Genomic DNA, 17,615 nt, shown 5'->3' on the forward strand with positions numbered 1-17,615 from the left:
GTCAGCTGTATATGGTAGAGACTGAGACAAATGCTAAGAGTTGTTTGAATGTGCTGTGTTATTAGCAAACCGAAGGACGCAGCAGAGAAAGCAGCGGAAGTCCAACGAGAAGAATTCTCGAAACTGGAAGATGGGCAACAACAGAAGGAGGTGAAGGAAGGCTCTCCGGATCCAGAAGACCCGAACGTGTTACTGCAGGTTTGCTGGCTCTCCACTTTATAAGAGGTTGAGGACCAGATTCTGAAATTCATTTAAAACCCAAGGCAAAAATCTGTTTTCCCCAGAAAGATGATGAACAGATGCAGCCTTGTGTGGCTGTGTTTTTCCATTATCATCTAGCTGCTACCCGGGGCCACTACAAGTCATTCCCAGCTACCCTTGGCAAAATTCTAGAATATCTTCCAAGTGAAACAGAAGCAGAAAGCTGAGAATTACAAATTATTAGTTTTTTAATTTTGTCTAGATAAACAGCATTGCAACTCGGTTTCAGGAAGTCCCATTGCTTGCACAGATTAAGTGTGCTACGTGAGTTTTCCCAGTCCTGCACTCTGTGGCACTCACAACTGCACTCCACATACCCGCCAACAGAGATGATAAAAATTATGAGTGCCTCCAAAAGTTTAAAGTCCTCCAGTTCCCCAGTAAGAGTGTCTCACCCATGCAAATTCAAATCCTCTGGTGAATAAGTCCACAAACTGAGCTCAGACTATACACTCACTTTGAATTGCTAACACAGCCTACTTAATATTCCAGTTTTAGTGTATCACTTAATAGAATCAGTTGTGTGTCGCATTAGCGGTTGTGTGCATTTGCATTCCCCGGGAAGCTGTCTTTAAGGATCCTCTCCATGCTTTCGAAAGGTGTGAGACTTTTGGCTCCTGTTGCTGTGTTAATGGATAGCTGTATAATTCCTGATTTGGGGACCATAGTGGCCTGATAACCACGGTGCTGGAATGGTGACCCTGAGGTCCTGGAGGGGACAGACATGGCTTCTAAATCTTCCAAGACGATGGTTAGCCTGGTTTTGTGCATTTTTAGCTGATGTTTTGAAAAGTCAGAATTCATGAATGCTGTGTGTATAGGTACTTGTCAATCAGAAGGTTACATTCTTTTATGCTGGATAACCTTTAACTGTTTAACTTTCTCAGCTGTTGTTCTCAGTTATCACTTGTATATTGAGAGTAAGTGGTATTTTTATGCAAATTTTCTAGAAAGGGGACGCCAAAATAAAAGCTCAGGAGGAGGCTGACAAACGCAAGAAGGAACAGGAGAGAATTATGTTACAGAATTTGCAGGAGAGATTAGAGAGAAAAAAGGTACTGTTTCTGTTTTGGGAGTTTGGTTCGTTTCGAAAACAATGTTGGGCACATGATACCAAAACATGTTCTTCAAAATCACAAGTAAGTGGGATGTTAGCCTCTGGTGGTTTTCCCACTGCAGCTCTCTTCCCTATCCAAGGATCTCACCCTTCCTGTGTAGAAGGGTCTCCTCTTGCTGACCTGACCTCTCCGTGGCAGACCACTGATGACCAGTACAGTGACACAGCGGTATCACAAACCTCTGGGAACAAAGCTCCTTTGAGCAGAATCACTCTGGTCCTGGGAGGAGTTGGTGGGAGCTAGTGTCTTCTGGACTGGGCTGGAAACCATAGCAGCCGAGTGGGAGGGAGCACCAGGTGTAGGCATCTCTCAAAAGCCAAGGTGTAGTCTGTTTGTCATGTGGGACCTCACTTTGTGCAACTCCGTTTGGCTCGTCTGGGACCAGGAGGCCCCAGTCCAGGCTGCAAGGCCTCTCTGTTGGGAGTGGCTCACCCTGAGGAGGCCAGGTGTGTACCAGGGAGGAAATTCCCTCCTTTGTGTGTGTTCTTTGCAGCCTCAGCCTTCTGACAATGTTACATCATTGGGGTGCGTTCTTTTTGTTACTGTCCGCTTCAGTCATGATCTGTTCAGACTAAAACATTAAAAAGTCCTAACTGGCTCGCAGTATGTGCTTTTAAGTCATGAATTTCTGAGTCTACAAAATGAGGAGTGAAAGGTAATTGGATTTCTGGGTTAAGATGGCTAGTTCGGCTGCTACCCCTCCAGATGTTTTCAGGATGACTGATGTTGGGATTGGAGGGCCCCTGGCAGCCACCCTGAGCTCTCAAAGTGGTGAAAGCTGTGGCTTGGGGCCAGTTCTGGTGCGTCTGCTTGTGGAAAATGGAAGTAATCAACTTCCTCGGGACTGTTGGTTTGTTTTTAATCTGTTTTCACGTTTGAATTTTTATTTTCCCTTAAATAGAGAATTGAGGAGATTATGAAGCGGACAAGAAAGACAGATTCGAATACCGCAAAGGTAGTCTATGTGTCCCCACCAGCAGTGCGTAAGAAGTCCTGTTGCTTCAGCTGCTTGCCGCCTTTCGGCCAGTCTGGCGGTAACGCGAGCATCACGCGTGCGTGTCCCTCATTATGGGAGGTGGAGCACGTTCTGTCCTTAATGAGCTGTCCTGCTTTTTCTTGTGCGAAATGCTTGTTCGGGTCTGTGCCCAGAGCCTTTGGGCTGATACTGTCTTTCTCTCACTGACTTGTGGTTCTTCCCCTGTTCTGGATGCTCCTACTTTCCTGCTCGTTTGTGCTGCATGTGTCCTCTGCCCGTTCACGGCCTGTCTTAACGCGTGGCCTCCTGCTGCACAGAAGTTCTTACTTTGCACACTACCGAGCTGATTGGTAGTTTTTGATGATTAATGAACTCGAGTGCCTTTTCATCTACTTTTTGGCCATTTGGAGATCTGCTTTGGTGAAGTGCCTTGTCAAGTCCTTCATCCATGTTTCCATTCACCGGCTTGCTTCTTACTGTTGTGTAGTTTTTACCTCCTCTGCTTCTGTGCATGTGTAGGTATTGCTCTAATTTGCCTCATACTCTCATAATGCTTTTTGATGAACAGACGTTCATTTTCATGAATTCAGATTCAGTTTTTTCCTTTATGGTAAGTGCTTTTTGGGGTTGCTCTCAAAAGTATTTGCTTACCCCAGCATCCTGTCTTTTGAGGCATCAGATGCCTCTAAGGCCTTTTCCCTCCAAATTCTGTGCCCTTTACCCTTTGTGCTACCACACTGGTATTTTAGCTCTTTCCAGTTCCCCAGTGTGGTCATTCATATCGTGGCAATGTAGAATACAAATGTCCTTCCTGGAAAGTGCAGCGAGTCACCATCTGAAAGATCAGTTAGCCTGCTGGCCTGGGAAGTTTCCCCTTAAGAGACAGCCAAGAATTTTTTTTAGCTGTTCCATCAGTTGGCCCTACCTTAGCTTAGTCCGGACCCTGCATCCCAACCCAGAGCCATGGCCCCCTTGGCTCCCACTTGGGGAAGTCTTTCATTCCTGAGTGTCTTTCCCTAACCGAAAGACACAACTAGGGCACAACTGTTGTCTTTGGGCCCAAGACATTAGACTTTTTAATTGAAATGATGAAAAATAACCATCAATCAGTCCATCATGAAACCTTTTCTCTCTGAAACAGGCAAGTCAGGCTGACAGAATGTTAGATGTAATCCTGACTTCTTTTCTCATCCTAGGCTGCAGAACCATTTGTTGATAACACGTACGAGGAGGACGAGGCGGACGATGAGGATGAGTCCGAAAGTGATGACAATTCGTTTGATGACCTGCGTCCATCAGGTTTGCTTGCCTTTTGAATTTTGTTAGTCACTGTGTAGGAATTGGACTATCTGGGTTCATCTAGGGGCTCCTCTGCTTCTGAGCTGTGTGGCTGTGGGCAACTTACCGAACCTCTCTGTACTCAGTTTTCCTACCTGAAAAAGGGGAAGCAAATGTGGTCCTCCTAGGGTAGCAGCAGGCAGCCCATTGTGAGAGGCTGATCCATGTCGTGCTGAGAATAGTACCTGGCGCGTAGACAACTCGGGAAAGCCTGCTGCTGTGGCGTCCATTAGTCGGGTGCAGCTTGTGCCGTCAGGCTGCAGGTAGTAGCTCTTACCCGAACGTGAGGCTTAACGAGCATCTCGTGGCTCCCAGCCTTGGACGGCATCCGTGATTAACCGCAGGAGGAATGCCGCTGTGCACCTCCCGGAGAAAAACGTCACACCCGTCATGACCTGAGAACCCCCTGAGATGTGCGGCCGAGTCCCTCATGGGTAGGCACCGCTGCATGGCAGCAGAACTAGGCACTCTTTAATCCCACAAATGGAAACGAACATGCGTTTCTCTCTCCTGGGCTAGCTGGGATACAGAGAGGGGGAGCCCTAGCCTCAGGGCAGCCCGTGGCAAAACAGAGGCACGCGGTGATACTGCCGCCGCCGGCTTGGCCCGAACGCGGTGAGAATAGAGCCGTCAGAGCGGGGCCAGGGGCACGGAGGAGGCAGCCCTGGAATTGAGGGTGAAAGAAGAGGCGGGATTGGCCAAGTGGCTGGGCAGGAGGAGGGGTAAGAAGCCTGCTGCCCGCTACCCTGCGGCCTCGCTACTCTTGCCTGGCAGAGGAAGGAGGCAGGTTCCTCAGAGGTGGCTCCTTTGTGCTTTGAGGCCCAAGCAGGCCTGTGCGCCGGGCGGCACCCTGCACCCCAGCATCCCGCTGCATGGCCCCCCCTTGCCTGTAGGCGGCCGCTGTGTCCCGACGCGCCACCATCACAGCCTTCACCTTCTCTTGCCTTCGTTGTCGAAACTCCAGTTTTAATCTTCTTCCTTTTGTTTTCCAAGCCTTTATAAATGGCATGGATTCATCCACAAAACTCAAAACACATTTTAAAAACATGAAGAAGAACACTCCCAAGCTGGTGTTTTTAGACGCCACTTCTGGCCAAGTCCGTAGAGAGACAAAAACATTTTTTAATGGCGACATGAAAAACTCCAGACAAAAAAGTGCGAAAGACCCTTTGGCTCAGGCAAAGGGTACCAGGTGAGTCACTCAGCAAAAGCTTCTCAGAATAAACTTGGTGGGAGTCATACACAAGATTACTGACTGAGCGCTTAGTTTTTACTGAGCACTGTGTCAAGTACTTCCAGAAGTAAATTGATCCCCACAGCAGCCTTGCTAGGTAAGGGCTATCATCTTCACTTTTACAGATGAGGAAACTGAGGCACGGAGAGTCGACGGGCCTTATTTGCCCAACATCCCATTGTGATAAGGCAGAGCCCACATTCAAACCAGATACATCCGGCCCTAAGCTGTGCTTTTGTGCACACTGGTGTTGCTCCTAAGATCTGGGAGGGGGGCACTGAGTGACTGCTGCATACCATGTTGGATGTTGCCTGTTCTGATGCTCGTTGCAGCTCTGACTTCGGGTGTGGATGTCGTTTTACATGTGGGGAAACTGAGGGCAGGAGTTGGGTTGGGAGAGTGGCAGTAGATTCTCAGGAAGGCTCCCTGGGGATTGCCTAAGAAGAGGTGAGCCTGGGGTGCCTGGGTGGCTCAGTCATGAAGCATCTGCCTTCTGGCGCAGCTCATGATCCCAGGGTCCTGCTCAGTGGGAAGCCTGCTTCTCCTTCTCCCACTCCCCACTGCTTGTGTTCCCTCTCTCACTCGGTTTCTGTGTCAAATAAATAAAATCTTAAAAGACAACGCGCCTCCAAGGCCAGCGTGAACACAAGGGGCCAAGAGGCTCAGTGATGGGCTGGACTACTGAGCCCTGGAGCCGGGAGAGCCAGTCTGTCCTCACTCCATGGTTCTGGCCACGTCCTAGGCCCACGTGAAGTGGGGGATGGGGCTTCTGGAGGCCTGCGTGCTCAGCTTCTCCTTGGCCTTGCTTAGTGTTTGCTGAACACTGGGACTTGGCAGGACACAATTTGGAAACCAGTGTGTTCTGTGATTTCCAGGGTCTCTTCCCGCTTTCCCTTGCTAGGATTCTGAAGGATAAGTTACTTATCCTAAGCTACTTATCCTTCATTTAAGGATAAAGCTTCTTTCAGGACAAAACCTTGGCTTTGGGATAGTCAGGGTTCTAACCTAAGCATCTCTTTCCAGATCGCCCACCAAAAGAATGACTAGCCGTGCAGCCAATACCAGAAAGGCAAGTGAAACCTGTAGCACCGTGGGACCTTCCAAGAGTTTAGACCCAGAGGCACAGGAGTGGATCTGTGACAAAATTATTGACATCAGAAATGAGGCAGAGTCCCTTATGTCCAGTACCCCTCCTGATAGCCAAAAATACCATCCGAAAGGTTCCAGGACATTCCACCAGAGTCCCCCGTTGCCTTTAGACGACAAGAAAAACAATTCTGTTCCTGCTCCGTCGGGTAAGGCCTCCTCCTGTCTTTACCTTGCTTGAACGGCAGTTGGCCATGAACTCTCCTGCTTCTGGCTCTTCCCAGGCCTTCTTGGCACCCTGTAACTTTGAGGCAAGTAGGGAGACAGTGGTGGGTCTGAAGGCTAAGGTGCATATCAAAGGGTCTTCCACTGAGTTGGCTTTGAGAGCATAAAGGGCTTGATCCGAGCTCTGATGCCCTGCCGTTCCTAACAGATACACGACGTGGGTTCTCGTCAGTGCCCCGTACATCAGCTGCTTTACAGCATACAGATAGATAATCATGTAGGGCGCAAGGTTTGTCAGCCCTTTGGACTTAGTCTCTCAACCTGATTTCCCAAAACCAAAAGGCCTTTGCTTTTCTTTCCTTTAAGAAGCTTTTTTTTTTTTTTTTTTTGCAATTGAGAGGCAGCTTGGGCCTGGTTGGGGGTTGGGATCCTGGGGGCACTGTGTGTCAGGAACGATGGATCAGGGAGGGGGTTGCCAAAGGTCCTGGACCCACCACGAAGAGAGGCTGGGGCCCAGCAGCAGTGCGACCGGCATCATCCTGTTCTTTTTCTTTTTCCCTCCGGTCAGATATGTAAACTTCGTGCAGCCCAGAAGAGAAATCACCATCTCTGGATCTCATCTTCCAGACCCCCTAATTTTTCAGCCTCTGACTTGAACCTCACCACTAAAATGACCATCAGAAACAGGGAACACAACAGACAGACGCCTTAATGTGTATCATCTCAGAAGATGCACAATATCATCTTGACTCTTAACAACATCAGGGGTTCTGAGTAAAGTCACTTTCGTTTCCCTGTAAAGACCTCTGCTGTCTCGTTCTTGTTCTCCAGCCGGGCTGTGTGAGTGCGCGGCGGGAGTGCCTTTCAGAAGTGGTCACTCTTTAAGTCTCTAAACTGGGGAGGAATTTTCTCTCTTAAAATACTGCTTATTCTGTTTAATAGTTACATTACTTTAGAAATTGCAGAGCAGATGTTTGATCTCATAGAGACCTTATGGGGTGGGCGAGGGGTTCAAGATTGCTCCTAAGAGCTTTGTTGGGTTGTTTCTAATAAACAAGCAGGAGGTTGCAAAATACAGTAGGTTACATGTTACCGTTATGTGTGTATGTTCTTAACTCTGCCATCACCTGAGTACACAGGCCCTGGCACCCCTCAAATGCTCTGGGTTCTAGAAAGTGCTCTCAGGACAGTGTTGGCACCTTCCGTGCTTATCGGTGTTACCTTTTTTGAAGTGCACCTTGGGGATTTATTTCCAAAACCGTGCAGTGTTTTTATTGTACCTAAGACAGTACGTGCTGCTGTCTGGCAGGGCACGTGTCGTGCTCCTAGTTGTTTGCGATATGTCTTCTTTTGTTCTTGTGCCTGCCAGGCCTGCACTTTGTTTACACACTCAGCCTTGGGATGTAGGGACCAGAGCTGCTTGCCTTGCCCTAGCCGCTGGCTGCAAGTGAGCACAGGAGCGGTGCCATTCTTTGGTCTCCGCGACAGATAGTGTGCGCGCGCACACGCACGTACGCATGTGCATACACACTTGAGCACACACATCCCGCACGCACGCAGAATAGGTTTCCTGAAATCTGTCAAATTCTGCTTACACACTCCATCAATTAAAACTTGAATGCGGGATAGTCCTACTGCTAATGAGTTTGCTGGCGAGTCCCAATGAGTTTCAAGCAAGTTTCAAGCAAGCCTGTGTTCCTTTCTAGCCACCAGCCTTGGATCAGTAAGAGGAAGGGATTCTTTCTGATTCTTTAATTCTTGGGCATTCAGAGTACTGTACCATTGTTATGGGTTAGAACTTGGTGGCTTAGATTTGAAAACTGTTTTTATACACTAGCTCCTTTGTGTAGAAGGCAGAGACAGTCATCCCGACAAAGAGTTTCTGGTATTTTTCTGCACAAATGTCACATGTTGAAACACTGTTATACCCACGTTTGTATGTGTGCTCTGTGAAATAAACTTTGCAGATAAAGCAAGTTTCCTTTATCATTCTTTTTTTAAAAGATTTTATTTATTTATCAGAGAGAGATCACAAGTAGGCAGAGAGGCAGGCAGAGAGAGAGAGGAGGAAGCAGGCTCCCTGCTGAGCAGAGAGCCCGCTGTGGGGCTGGATCCGTGACTTGAGCAGAAGGCAGAGGCTGTAACCCACTGAGCCACCCAGGCGCCCCTTCTTTTCCATTCTAATCATAAAACCCTTTCTGCTGGTGGTGTGAAGGTGGCCCTGATTGTTAACCAGGCTGTGAGTGGCGGCAAGTGGCGGGTTCAGTAAAAGGTGAGCGGACCCTCCGCTGTCCCCCCTCAGTCACCTGTGGGGCACAGAGGTGCGGATCTTCAAATTCTGTGCCTTTTTGCTTGTTACTCTCCAGTGGTGGCTCTTGGCTTCTCCAGGAGGCCAGTGGTCATACAGTATTTTTCTCCAGGGCACGTCAGGTGTTCAGTGAAGTGGCTGCTTTGGGCTCCGGTCATGATCCCGGGCTCCCTGCTCATCGGGGAGTCTGCCTCTCCCTCTGTCCCTCCCTCCCCCCACCTCACCTGCTCAGGTGCTTGCTCTCTCAATTAAATAAAATCTTGGAAAAAAATACCCAAGTATCTTTAGATTTACTGTGGTAAAATTCACATTTATGTTGTTGGGCAACTATCTGGTTCCAGAACATTTTCATCACTCTCAAAACACCCGTCCCCTTTAAGCAATCACTCCTCACCCCCTAACGCAGCCCTTCAGGGGCCTCACTTGGGGTGCCTGCCACAGGGGACAGTGCTCTGTCTGCCTCCCCCAAATGTGGGGGCGCACGCGCGGGCAGTGGCTGGGCAGTAGCTGGGCAGTAGCTGGGCGCATGTCCTGACTTCCCGACCCCTCCCCAGTCCTGTGCATGGCTAAACCCCGCATTCTGACCCGCCCGTAGGTGTCTGGTCCCCCTGCCCCAGAACATTCTGTTCTGCTAGGTTTTGCTTCCGACAGGCGAGGTCCCTGTTTATCCCGTCTCGGGGTCCGGGGCCGAGAACCGCGGCAGCCAGCCCTGCTCGGCCTTGCACGTTGCTGGTCCGGCTGCAGCCGCCGACCCCGATGCCCCCGGTGCGTGCCACCTGCAGCCACTCCCAGCTCCCAGGTGGTGGACACTGGCTGAGCCCCTTGAACTCAGTGGGGGTATAGGACACCGTGGTTACCTCTCGTGTTCCTTCCTCTCTAGATCGTCTCTTAGTGTCCCTGTCCCTGAGGGACGGGTCCCTAACTTCTGCCAGCGGGTTCTGCCTAGGAGCCCGTTTCCTGTACCTGTGTCCTCACGCAGGTATGATGCCTTGGGACAGCTCTGTTCCCAGGCTGCCACAGCGGTGCGGTAGGGACTGCTGGACAGAGTGCTGGACAGGGACTGGAAGTACCAAAGTCCGGCTTCTTAGCTGAGGTGACTGTGCGCTTGCTCCAGGACTTGGCTTGTGTTTTCACATGGCCCTGCTATGGTCTCGGAGTCCCTCGTGGTGAGAGAGGAAAGAGCAGCAGGAGCTCGTGCCAAGAAGCAAAAACCTGGAGGCAGGCTGGACCCCACAATTCCATCGGGGGTCCATTCCTGGTGGCCTGGTGGTGCCCTCCCCTCACCCCCCTGACCTGCCACCCCAGCGCCATGGAGGCCTGGTCTGTAGAAGCAGGCCCTGGAGAGGCCGCCTCGCTGTTGCTCTCCCTTCCCGCCCATCCGGCCGCGGGGTTCCTGGCTGGGTGCATCCAGGGGCTTCCCCAAGTCTGGTAATAACTATAGTTACATCTACACGTGCCATATGCCAGGGACTCTGTTATTAGGCATCTTTAAACCCTGTGAGGATGGGTATTCATTTTGACCTAGGACGACACAGATTGGTGGAGATTGACACTTGTTCAACATCGTACAACCAGGAAGAGGCAGAGCGGATGCTCCAATTCAAGTATGATCGTAAAGCCGACAACCCCGTCTTGCTTTGCGAGTGGGAAGTGTCCTGTGGCCTGCATGGTGGGTAACAGACTGCCTTTGATGCCGGAGGGATGAGCAAATTGCTAACATTTATCGAGTGCTTTTACTGGATGTCAGTTGTCCTGCTAAGCACTTATGATGTCACCTGCCTGTGATTCCAGGAGGTAGGAATTTGGTCACATTTTACAGGCGAGGAAAGCCCAGAGAGGTCAGGTCTCAGTGGCATAGTGAGTGGCAGAGCAGCTGGGATTTGAACCCAGGCCACCAGCTCCAGAACACACCCTATGAACCACAATATGGTCTTGATACTCCGATCCCTGTAGTTAGCAGGGAGAAGAGGGTTCTCTGATGAAAAGCTGACATCTCCCCTCCCTCCTCCTGTGCCTTTATAGCGTCCATCTGCAAATGGAGTACTGAGTAGACCTGATGGTTTTCGCATTGTGATGCGACAGACACAGCCTCTGCCGCGGGGGGCTCACAATGACCTCTCTGACCTTCCGCCTTCTCACCTGGAAAATGGGGCCATCGTGCCATCAGCGGAGGCTGTGAGGGTTAGCTATCAAGCCAGACCTGTTCACGGGTGAGGATTAGGGAGGAAGCAGCGGACCCTGGCCCTGGTGTGGGCTGGAGTTCTGCAGGCCAAGGGGGATAGGAAGGCCAAAGGGTGACACAGGATGGAAGAGGAGTGTAGAAGCTAGGGCAGATGAGAGAAGTTAGGAAGGGCATGGGCTGGGAGCGGTCCGTGCCCTGGGGGGCCAAGCCTTTGATGCTGGAGGGATGATGCCTCCCTCCACTGGGTCCCTGAAGGAAGTCCCCACTCCACGCCAGGCTGGTCTCCTCCGGGCTCTGCCCCTTACCGCAGTCTCCATAACCCGGCCAGCTCCCTTGGGAGGCGGGGCGGTGCCGGTGGGAGGATCACCCCAATTCCCCAACCCACCCTGCTCCCTTGGGGCTCCAGATGACTCAGCGCTTCCGTGGTTTTAACTGCTCATTTCTCTAGGGAGACAGACACAAGGGGCTGTCACCTGTTCATAAAAATACCGTGGTCTCTTGCTGACAGGTTGATTCCCTGCTAACACGGTCAGGTCCACGTTAGCACGAGAGCGGGCCTGCCCTTTGCTTTCAGGACGACGGCCCCGATGCTCATCAGACCATCGCCCCATCCCCGGGCCGGCCACAAGGGGGAGCGAGTTTCTCCCGCTGGCCCGAGGGTGGAGGGAGCCCTTGACAGCGGGCGCTCCGCGGGGCACAGGGTAAGGGCAGCCTTCAGCTGCCATTCTCTTCCTACTCCCCGCCTCCCCCCGCCCAGCCCCCCCCCTTTCTTTCAGGGATGTGAGCATCTATGAAATGCTTCTTTGGGATCAGAGTGGGATTTGGTTGTTTTTAACTGGGTCCGAGGGCTCTTACAGGTTCTATCTTGCTTGGAATTCCTATTCTATGCTGCACTGAATGGAGTCTGCACTTGAAGGAAGGAAAACAGTCACTGGGGTTCTGGGATCCCCAGTCCTGTCCCCTTACAACAACCCCAGCGGCAAAATGAACAGACCAGGCCAGTTATTTATATGCTGCTTTATTTCTGTAAGGATACACTGAAACGTTAGAGAATAGCTAATGACAAAATGCAGAAATGAGGCGTCGGCTTCGCTAACCACTCTTACGAGAATGTTCGTATGCACTGGCATTACGTGTTCACTTGTGGTACTGTCTCATTATACTACGTCCTAGAACAATGTTGATGAGAGTGCGGTGAGGTGAGACTACAAGGGCGTCCGGCTGGCCCAGGAGGGTGGCCGCCACGCCCCCAGAGATCCCGCTAAGCTCTGAGGGGCAGTCCTTTAAGAGTCATAAGAAGAGGGACTGAACGGGGCTCTTCACCACGGGGACCAAGAGCAGACAACTACTAACATTACATCACTGTTCGGAGACATCCTGTCGGGTCAGTGACCGTCCCGGTGGCTGCTCAGCTACCCCTCTCAGGTGTTGGGGTTACTTCTGTAGGATGGATTTCAAAACTGCAGGAACGCTGGAGGGGGCAAAAATACTGACATGCAAGTCTCCAAACCCATAAACTATGTTACTATTCATATTAAAACAAAAATATTAAAAAAATAAAAGAGAAAGGGCAGCTGGGTTAGTTCTGTTAAGCTTCCAGAAGCATTCGCGGTGACGATGTTCCTGTGCAACAGGCTCGTTCTCTCGGGTCTGCCTACACTTTGCAAATCACCTGCACGTTCCACGCTTGAAAGTAGGAACGTTCAGAAAACACGCCACACAGGGAAATTGGAAGTTAGTATGGGGGGGGGGGTCAGTTTAGAGTTACTTAACAGCTAAGTTCAAATGTTAACTTTCCGGAAATTCGTATCAGTCGTTCGAAAGCACAAAAGAACAGAAGAGACTCTGATGAGCAAGTTCAACCATGCATTTCGCTAAGTTTGCTTTCTGCTCACCAAAGACATGAGCAGCCTAGTTGCAGCAGCCGCTGCAACTCTCACATGGCCCGGGAACATGGGGACATGGCAGGTCCTGGCTGAGCCGCGAGACGCAGCTCGGCAGGGGCTTCGTGGGGTACGCCGCTTGCTTGCGTCACTAAGCAGCTACATGGTCAGCACTTTTCTGCTCTAGGATAAACATGCAGAAGAGTCGGTCTACCTAAGTGTGTGTGTTCTCATGGCAGCTATGGAGAAGTGTACTTGGCTGCTAGACCCTAGCGCAAGCACTGTGCGCCCTGGTGGGAGTGACAGCGTAGAATGGGGGCAAAGGCAGGAGGAGGACTTCAGAGGCGAGAGGCCACTCTGGCCCGGGGGGGTGGCGCTGGCCAGAGGGCGAGGACACAGAGAACAAGACTCGATTCCATTATTACAGGACAGGAGCCCCTGTCACTTTACAGCTTTTTGGCACAGTCGGGGCAATACACTTGCTCCTCGTGGAAAACAAAGCGCTTGTTGGCCAGGTTCACGGAGCACTTTTTGCAGTGGAAGCAGTAGTCGTGCCAGGATTGTCCTTCATAGGCCACCACACTGGAGCCTTTACCAAACCCTGGGGAGACAACAAAGCAAACAGGGGAGCCGGCTGAGTGCGGGCGAGAGGCAGGCCGCTGCCTGGCCTGTTCACGTTCACGGAGCCGACAAGCACGCGGGGGCCGCATCGGTCCGGCCCGCCCTGCCCCCACTCCCCGCCGGCCGCCGCCCCCACCCAACCGCGCACTGCCCCCCCTCCCCTCAGTGCGCCGCCGCCACCCTGCTTCGGCTCTCCAGGACCTGAGAAGATGCCAGAGCTCGGCCACGAGCCCACACTCCCCTGCCACCACTATTGCCCTGTGACGCGCACCGACCTCCCAGCATAACCAGTTTCTTTGATTTAGGTCAGGGCCATGGCATCAAAGTGGCCACCAGGAGGCAAACTTGGGCTGTTCGTGGGGTGTGCACTTACCGGGCCTCGAGGAGCTGCTAAGCTTCGATTTTTTCTATAAAGAACCACCACCCACGAGGGACAAGTCCTCTCTCCACCCGGATGCCTGCCCCGGAGGTTGGCGCTGGGAAACAGGGTGAGAGGCAAGCGTTTCCCGTGGCACACTGGGGGCTTCCTAGCTTTAGAGACTGGGTGGCTCACTCTTGACACAGTCCTTTTCCCTGAGGATGGCAAAAGTCTTCTCAAATGTACATTTCAAGGCTCCCCGGGGAGATGGGAAAATTGGAGGTGGGGAAAGGGCCCAGGGCGCGTGGACCGCGGCCGCGAGATGAGGAATGAAGTGATTAGCTCTGCTCTGATCGCAAAGAAGCTGCCCGCAGCGTCCCCTCAACTAGCCTGCCGCTAGGGGCACTCTAATCCCAGCTTGCCACTCGCCAGCTTCCCCCCCCCCCCACCTCCCCCCCCCCCCCACAACCCTGCCACACACCCCCCCCCCCCCGGCCTCTCCCTACCCCGCCGGACCCCCCCCCCCACCTCACCGCTCCCCTCCCTGCGCGTGCGTGCACACGGTGCCTGCCTGCCCGTGGCCGTGGCCGTGGGTCTCAGGCTCGTGAACTCCAGCAGCGTCGTTAGTCAGCAGTAGTCAGGAGGTGTTCTGTATGGCAAAGGCTAAACTGGCCTGAGGGAGAATCCAAACTATTGGGGGGGGGGCTTCAGGATCACAATGGCAGGGGGAGAGGACATTCTCTGGGGCCTTTGTGGATGAAACCGACGACGGAGGAAAATGAGAGATGGTTACCATGCGCAAGACCTAGCCTGGCAGACTTAGCAAGGACTCTTTAGCCTACCAGTGATGGGGTTCTTGCATCCAGCACACTTCTTGGCCACAAAGTTCTTGTAGCAATCCACGCAGTAATACTGGTCCTCCACAGCGGTGAAACGCTGCCCAGCCAGCTTCTTAGAGCAGGTAACACACACAAAGCACTCGGCATGCCAGGGCTGATCCTGGTAAGTGATTCCTCCAGATGTGATGGCCTAGACCAGGGAGTGTAGCACCGGATTCAGATTCAACAACCATTTTGTTGAATGCCTACTATGTGCCAGGCACTGTGCTGGGCGCTTTGGTATACAATATCTCATTTAATCGCCACAACAGCCATGGGAGGCAGGTGCCATTATTATCCCCGGGTTCCAGATGAAGACACCGAGGCTCAGAGAGGGCGAGCACCTGCGTGAGGTCACGCACAGCCAACCAGGTGGCAGAGGCAGGCCTCTAGAGCTGGGGCCGCCAGGGGCCTCCACAGTGAATGTGTCCCCGGACAGCAGGCCGGGGCCCGGGCGCCACTTTCTCCTGCCACAGTCTCCTCATCTGCAAACCGAGAATAATAATTCCCACATCGCAGGGCTGTCGTGAGGATGGAATGGGATAGTGTGTGTGCAAGTGCTCTGCAAACTGTCCAACGCTTCTAGAAACAGCAGTCCCTTGACAACGTACCTTGTTGCACTTGACGCAATGCTTGGCAAATTTGGTCTCGTGGCAAGTCACGCAGTAGAAGTCCTCCCCTTTAGGGAAGAAGCTTCCAGTCCCGATGACTTGCTTGCAGTTGCTGCAGGTGAAGCAGTCTTTGTGCCAGATGGTCTTCTTGTACTCCACGTTCTGATCTCCTGCGGTGGGGGGGAAGCCAGCGAGAGCCCCCCTGTCGGTGCCCTGCAAGGGGCTGCAATCCATGCCCCCCGCCACCCTGGGCCCTCCAGAGGGGAGGGAATGTAGGCCCCGCAGGTCTCGGCCTCGTGCTTCCAAAGACCCTCCCCGTGGGGGCCTCTCTCTCCACCGGCCTACCTACGAGGGTGGTGTGGACCCAGCTTCTATCAGGGAAGGAGTTGATGCCTGAAGCCCCGCCCCACGCCCCAGCCTTGGCGGACCTGACCTGGCTCAGAATTCCACCCTGAGGAGGTTGCATGCTTTGCTCACTCACTCTACCCAAATGAGAAAGCGCAACATACTTTTCACTTCTTTCTCTTGCCACAGACCGCTCTCTCCAGGGTTCTTTAGCTGCCGAGTGTGTGCGTGTGTGCGAGCATATATGTGTACGCAGATATACGTGTACGTATATGCGTGCATATATACGCTAAGACCTAAGTGCGGCTCACAGCAGCATCACCCCACCACCACGAGCCCCGGCATCAGCTCAGCCTGTGGGCCTCCTCCCTGGCTGCCCTGGTGGGGAGAGGGGACACTACCTGCCACGATCGGCTTGAAGCACCCCTTGCACTTGGGGGCATCCTCCCGAGTGGTGCACTTGTTGCAAAAGATCTTGTTGTCCTTGGCCACAAAGGTCTCGTTGGCCAAGGGGTGAAGGCACTTGGCACAGCGGAAGCAGGTGTCATGCCAGTAGCGGTTCTTATAGTGAACCTCCTGGAAACCAAGCAGAAGGAGACGGGCTGCTGTGAGAGATGCTGGTGGGGGGGCAGGGGCCCTCCCATCAAGCCCAACATCTCTGGGGCAGACTACAGTGACAACACAGTCCCTTACACCTGGAGTCCCTGAGGGGTTCTTGTGAGCCACATGAGAACACCGAGGCGAGGAAGAGCCACTGGGGACCCCCAGACTGGGGCCGGAGCGGTGGGGGGAGCTGGGGACTCGTGCTGGAAGCCGGGGCCTCCACTCCCTCACCACCACATCCCTGCCGGCCCTGCCCTGTACAGGTGTCCCCCGCCCCACACACCGGGCCAGCCCGGTCACCTTGGAGTCGGCGCCGATGGGCTTCCGGCACTCTGCACAGGTGTTGGCGCAGAACTTGTCGAAGCACTTCAGGCAGCAGTGGTGGCCATCCTTCTGCACGTATTTCTTGCCCTGCAGGTTGTCCCTGCAGTAGTGGCAGTCGAACTTCTCAGTCATGGTGCCCACCTTGTAGCTGGATGGACCTGCGGGGAAAGGAGGCAGAGCAAATGAGCCCCAGGAGGAGGGAGCGCGCCGCCGCCGAGGCTCCGGGGGACAGCTGCGCGGTGCCACCAGGACCTGGAGGTCAGGTCCCCGCTGCCGCTGAGCCTGGCTGGCCACGGGCGCCAGGACCGGACGTCCTTCACTGGGACCCTGGGAAGAAACAGCCTCCCCACTGGCCGGGGATCAGAGTCCGCGGCCGGTGGGTCCCTGGGAACATGAGAGAAAGTCCTGCTGGAGGAGGAGAGAAGTGGGTCAGGGCTTGTGTTGGCCAGACAGGGCTTCTAGAAAGGTGTGGTGCCTTCGAGCTGTGGACGCACAGCTTGGGACGCATGCCAGCGGCCGCTCCGGGAGGCAAGCTGCTCGGCAGCCCGAGGAAGGAGGAGCCGCTGCTCTGCTCCCCCCACCGCCAGCCTCGGGCTCTTCCTCCCAGAGCCCGCTCCCATCTGCAGGAGTCAGCACGCCGGACAGACAGACTGGGGCTCACTGCCCAGAGAGGAGAGGACGCTGGCCCCGTGAACAGCCCTTATGGATCGGTTCAAAATGCCTGCATCTGATCCTTCAAATCCAGCAGAGCACTTTTAAATCCCAAATGGACCCTAAAGAGCTCCATCCAACAGAGGTCACGGACCCCCGAGGCCTGAGCCATGACCACGGAGAGGACCCTTCACAACAGCATTCTCCATCCGTACCGGCAAGGTCTGCCAGCATGAGCACTTGTCACGGTGATGTGCCGTTCTGTGACATGCCAAAACCCAGGCCCCCCTTTGTTCAAGCAAGTGAGCCTCGAGACTCAACGAAGCATTTGCGGTTTTAAAAATTGCGACGTGAAAGTATGATTGCAGTGGGGGGTGGGGCAGGAGAGAAAGGCTTTTTAAAAGTGTTAAGCTGATCCTTCCAAGAACCCCTTCCACTGCCTTCATATGGAACAACTCCCCTTGTCCCCGAGCCCCCACCACCCCCTCCAGACCCCAGACTGCACGTCTGTAATCGCTGCGAGCTAAGGCACTCCGTTCCTCCACCACCAGAAAGCTGCCAGATCTATGAGCTCCCAATTTCTTGAAACATATGCTAATTTTCCCCGCTCCTC

General features: G+C 53.3%; 2 protein-coding genes across 19 annotated transcripts in view; one reads left to right on the top strand and one right to left on the bottom strand.

Moving 5' to 3' along the window:
* MAP7D3 (MAP7 domain containing 3) overlaps positions 1–8,210 on the top strand; it is a 53,376-nt gene extending 45,166 nt beyond the window's left edge. For 5 of the 11 annotated variants that reach the window (XM_045068196.1, XM_045068194.1, XM_045068195.1 and 2 more), the window contains 7 exons: positions 66–198; positions 1,212–1,316; positions 2,281–2,334; positions 3,552–3,654; positions 4,687–4,885; positions 5,951–6,222; positions 6,807–6,949. In XM_045068196.1, the coding sequence (XP_044924131.1) occupies positions 66–198; positions 1,212–1,316; positions 2,281–2,334; positions 3,552–3,654; positions 4,687–4,885; positions 5,951–6,222; positions 6,807–6,814 (874 nt within the window). In that variant the 3' untranslated portion in view covers positions 6,815–6,949. Of the gene's footprint in view, positions 1–65; positions 199–1,211; positions 1,317–2,278; positions 2,335–3,551; positions 3,655–4,686; positions 4,886–5,950; positions 6,223–6,806 lie in introns of those variants that run through there. The other 6 variants (XM_045068197.1, XM_045068199.1, XM_045068202.1 and 3 more) reach the window with 6 other exon arrangements.
* Positions 8,211–11,730: 3,520 nt separating this feature from the next.
* The window catches only part of FHL1 (four and a half LIM domains 1), a 62,742-nt gene continuing 56,857 nt past the window's right edge, over positions 11,731–17,615 (bottom strand). For 5 of the 8 annotated variants that reach the window (XM_045068206.1, XM_045068205.1, XM_013046392.2 and 2 more), the window contains 6 exons: positions 16,328–16,509; positions 15,826–16,000; positions 15,080–15,249; positions 14,433–14,619; positions 13,606–13,805; positions 11,731–13,212 (listed from right to left, as the gene is read on the bottom strand). In XM_045068206.1, coding sequence (XP_044924141.1) covers positions 13,129–13,212; positions 13,606–13,805; positions 14,433–14,619; positions 15,080–15,249; positions 15,826–16,000; positions 16,328–16,483 — 972 coding nt within the window. In that variant the 5' untranslated portion in view covers positions 16,484–16,509 and the 3' untranslated portion in view covers positions 11,731–13,128. Of the gene's footprint in view, positions 13,213–13,605; positions 13,806–14,432; positions 14,620–15,079; positions 15,250–15,825; positions 16,001–16,327; positions 16,510–16,603; positions 16,919–17,615 lie in introns of those variants that run through there. The other 3 variants (XM_013046393.2, XM_013046394.2, XM_004773668.3) reach the window with 3 other exon arrangements.

Source organism: Mustela putorius, unplaced genomic scaffold, assembly GCF_011764305.1.
Source record: "Mustela putorius furo isolate JIRA1106 unplaced genomic scaffold, ASM1176430v1.1 tig00003899_pilon_pilon_pilon, whole genome shotgun sequence".
In the NCBI taxonomy this organism is placed as follows: Eukaryota; Metazoa; Chordata; class Mammalia; order Carnivora; family Mustelidae; genus Mustela; species Mustela putorius.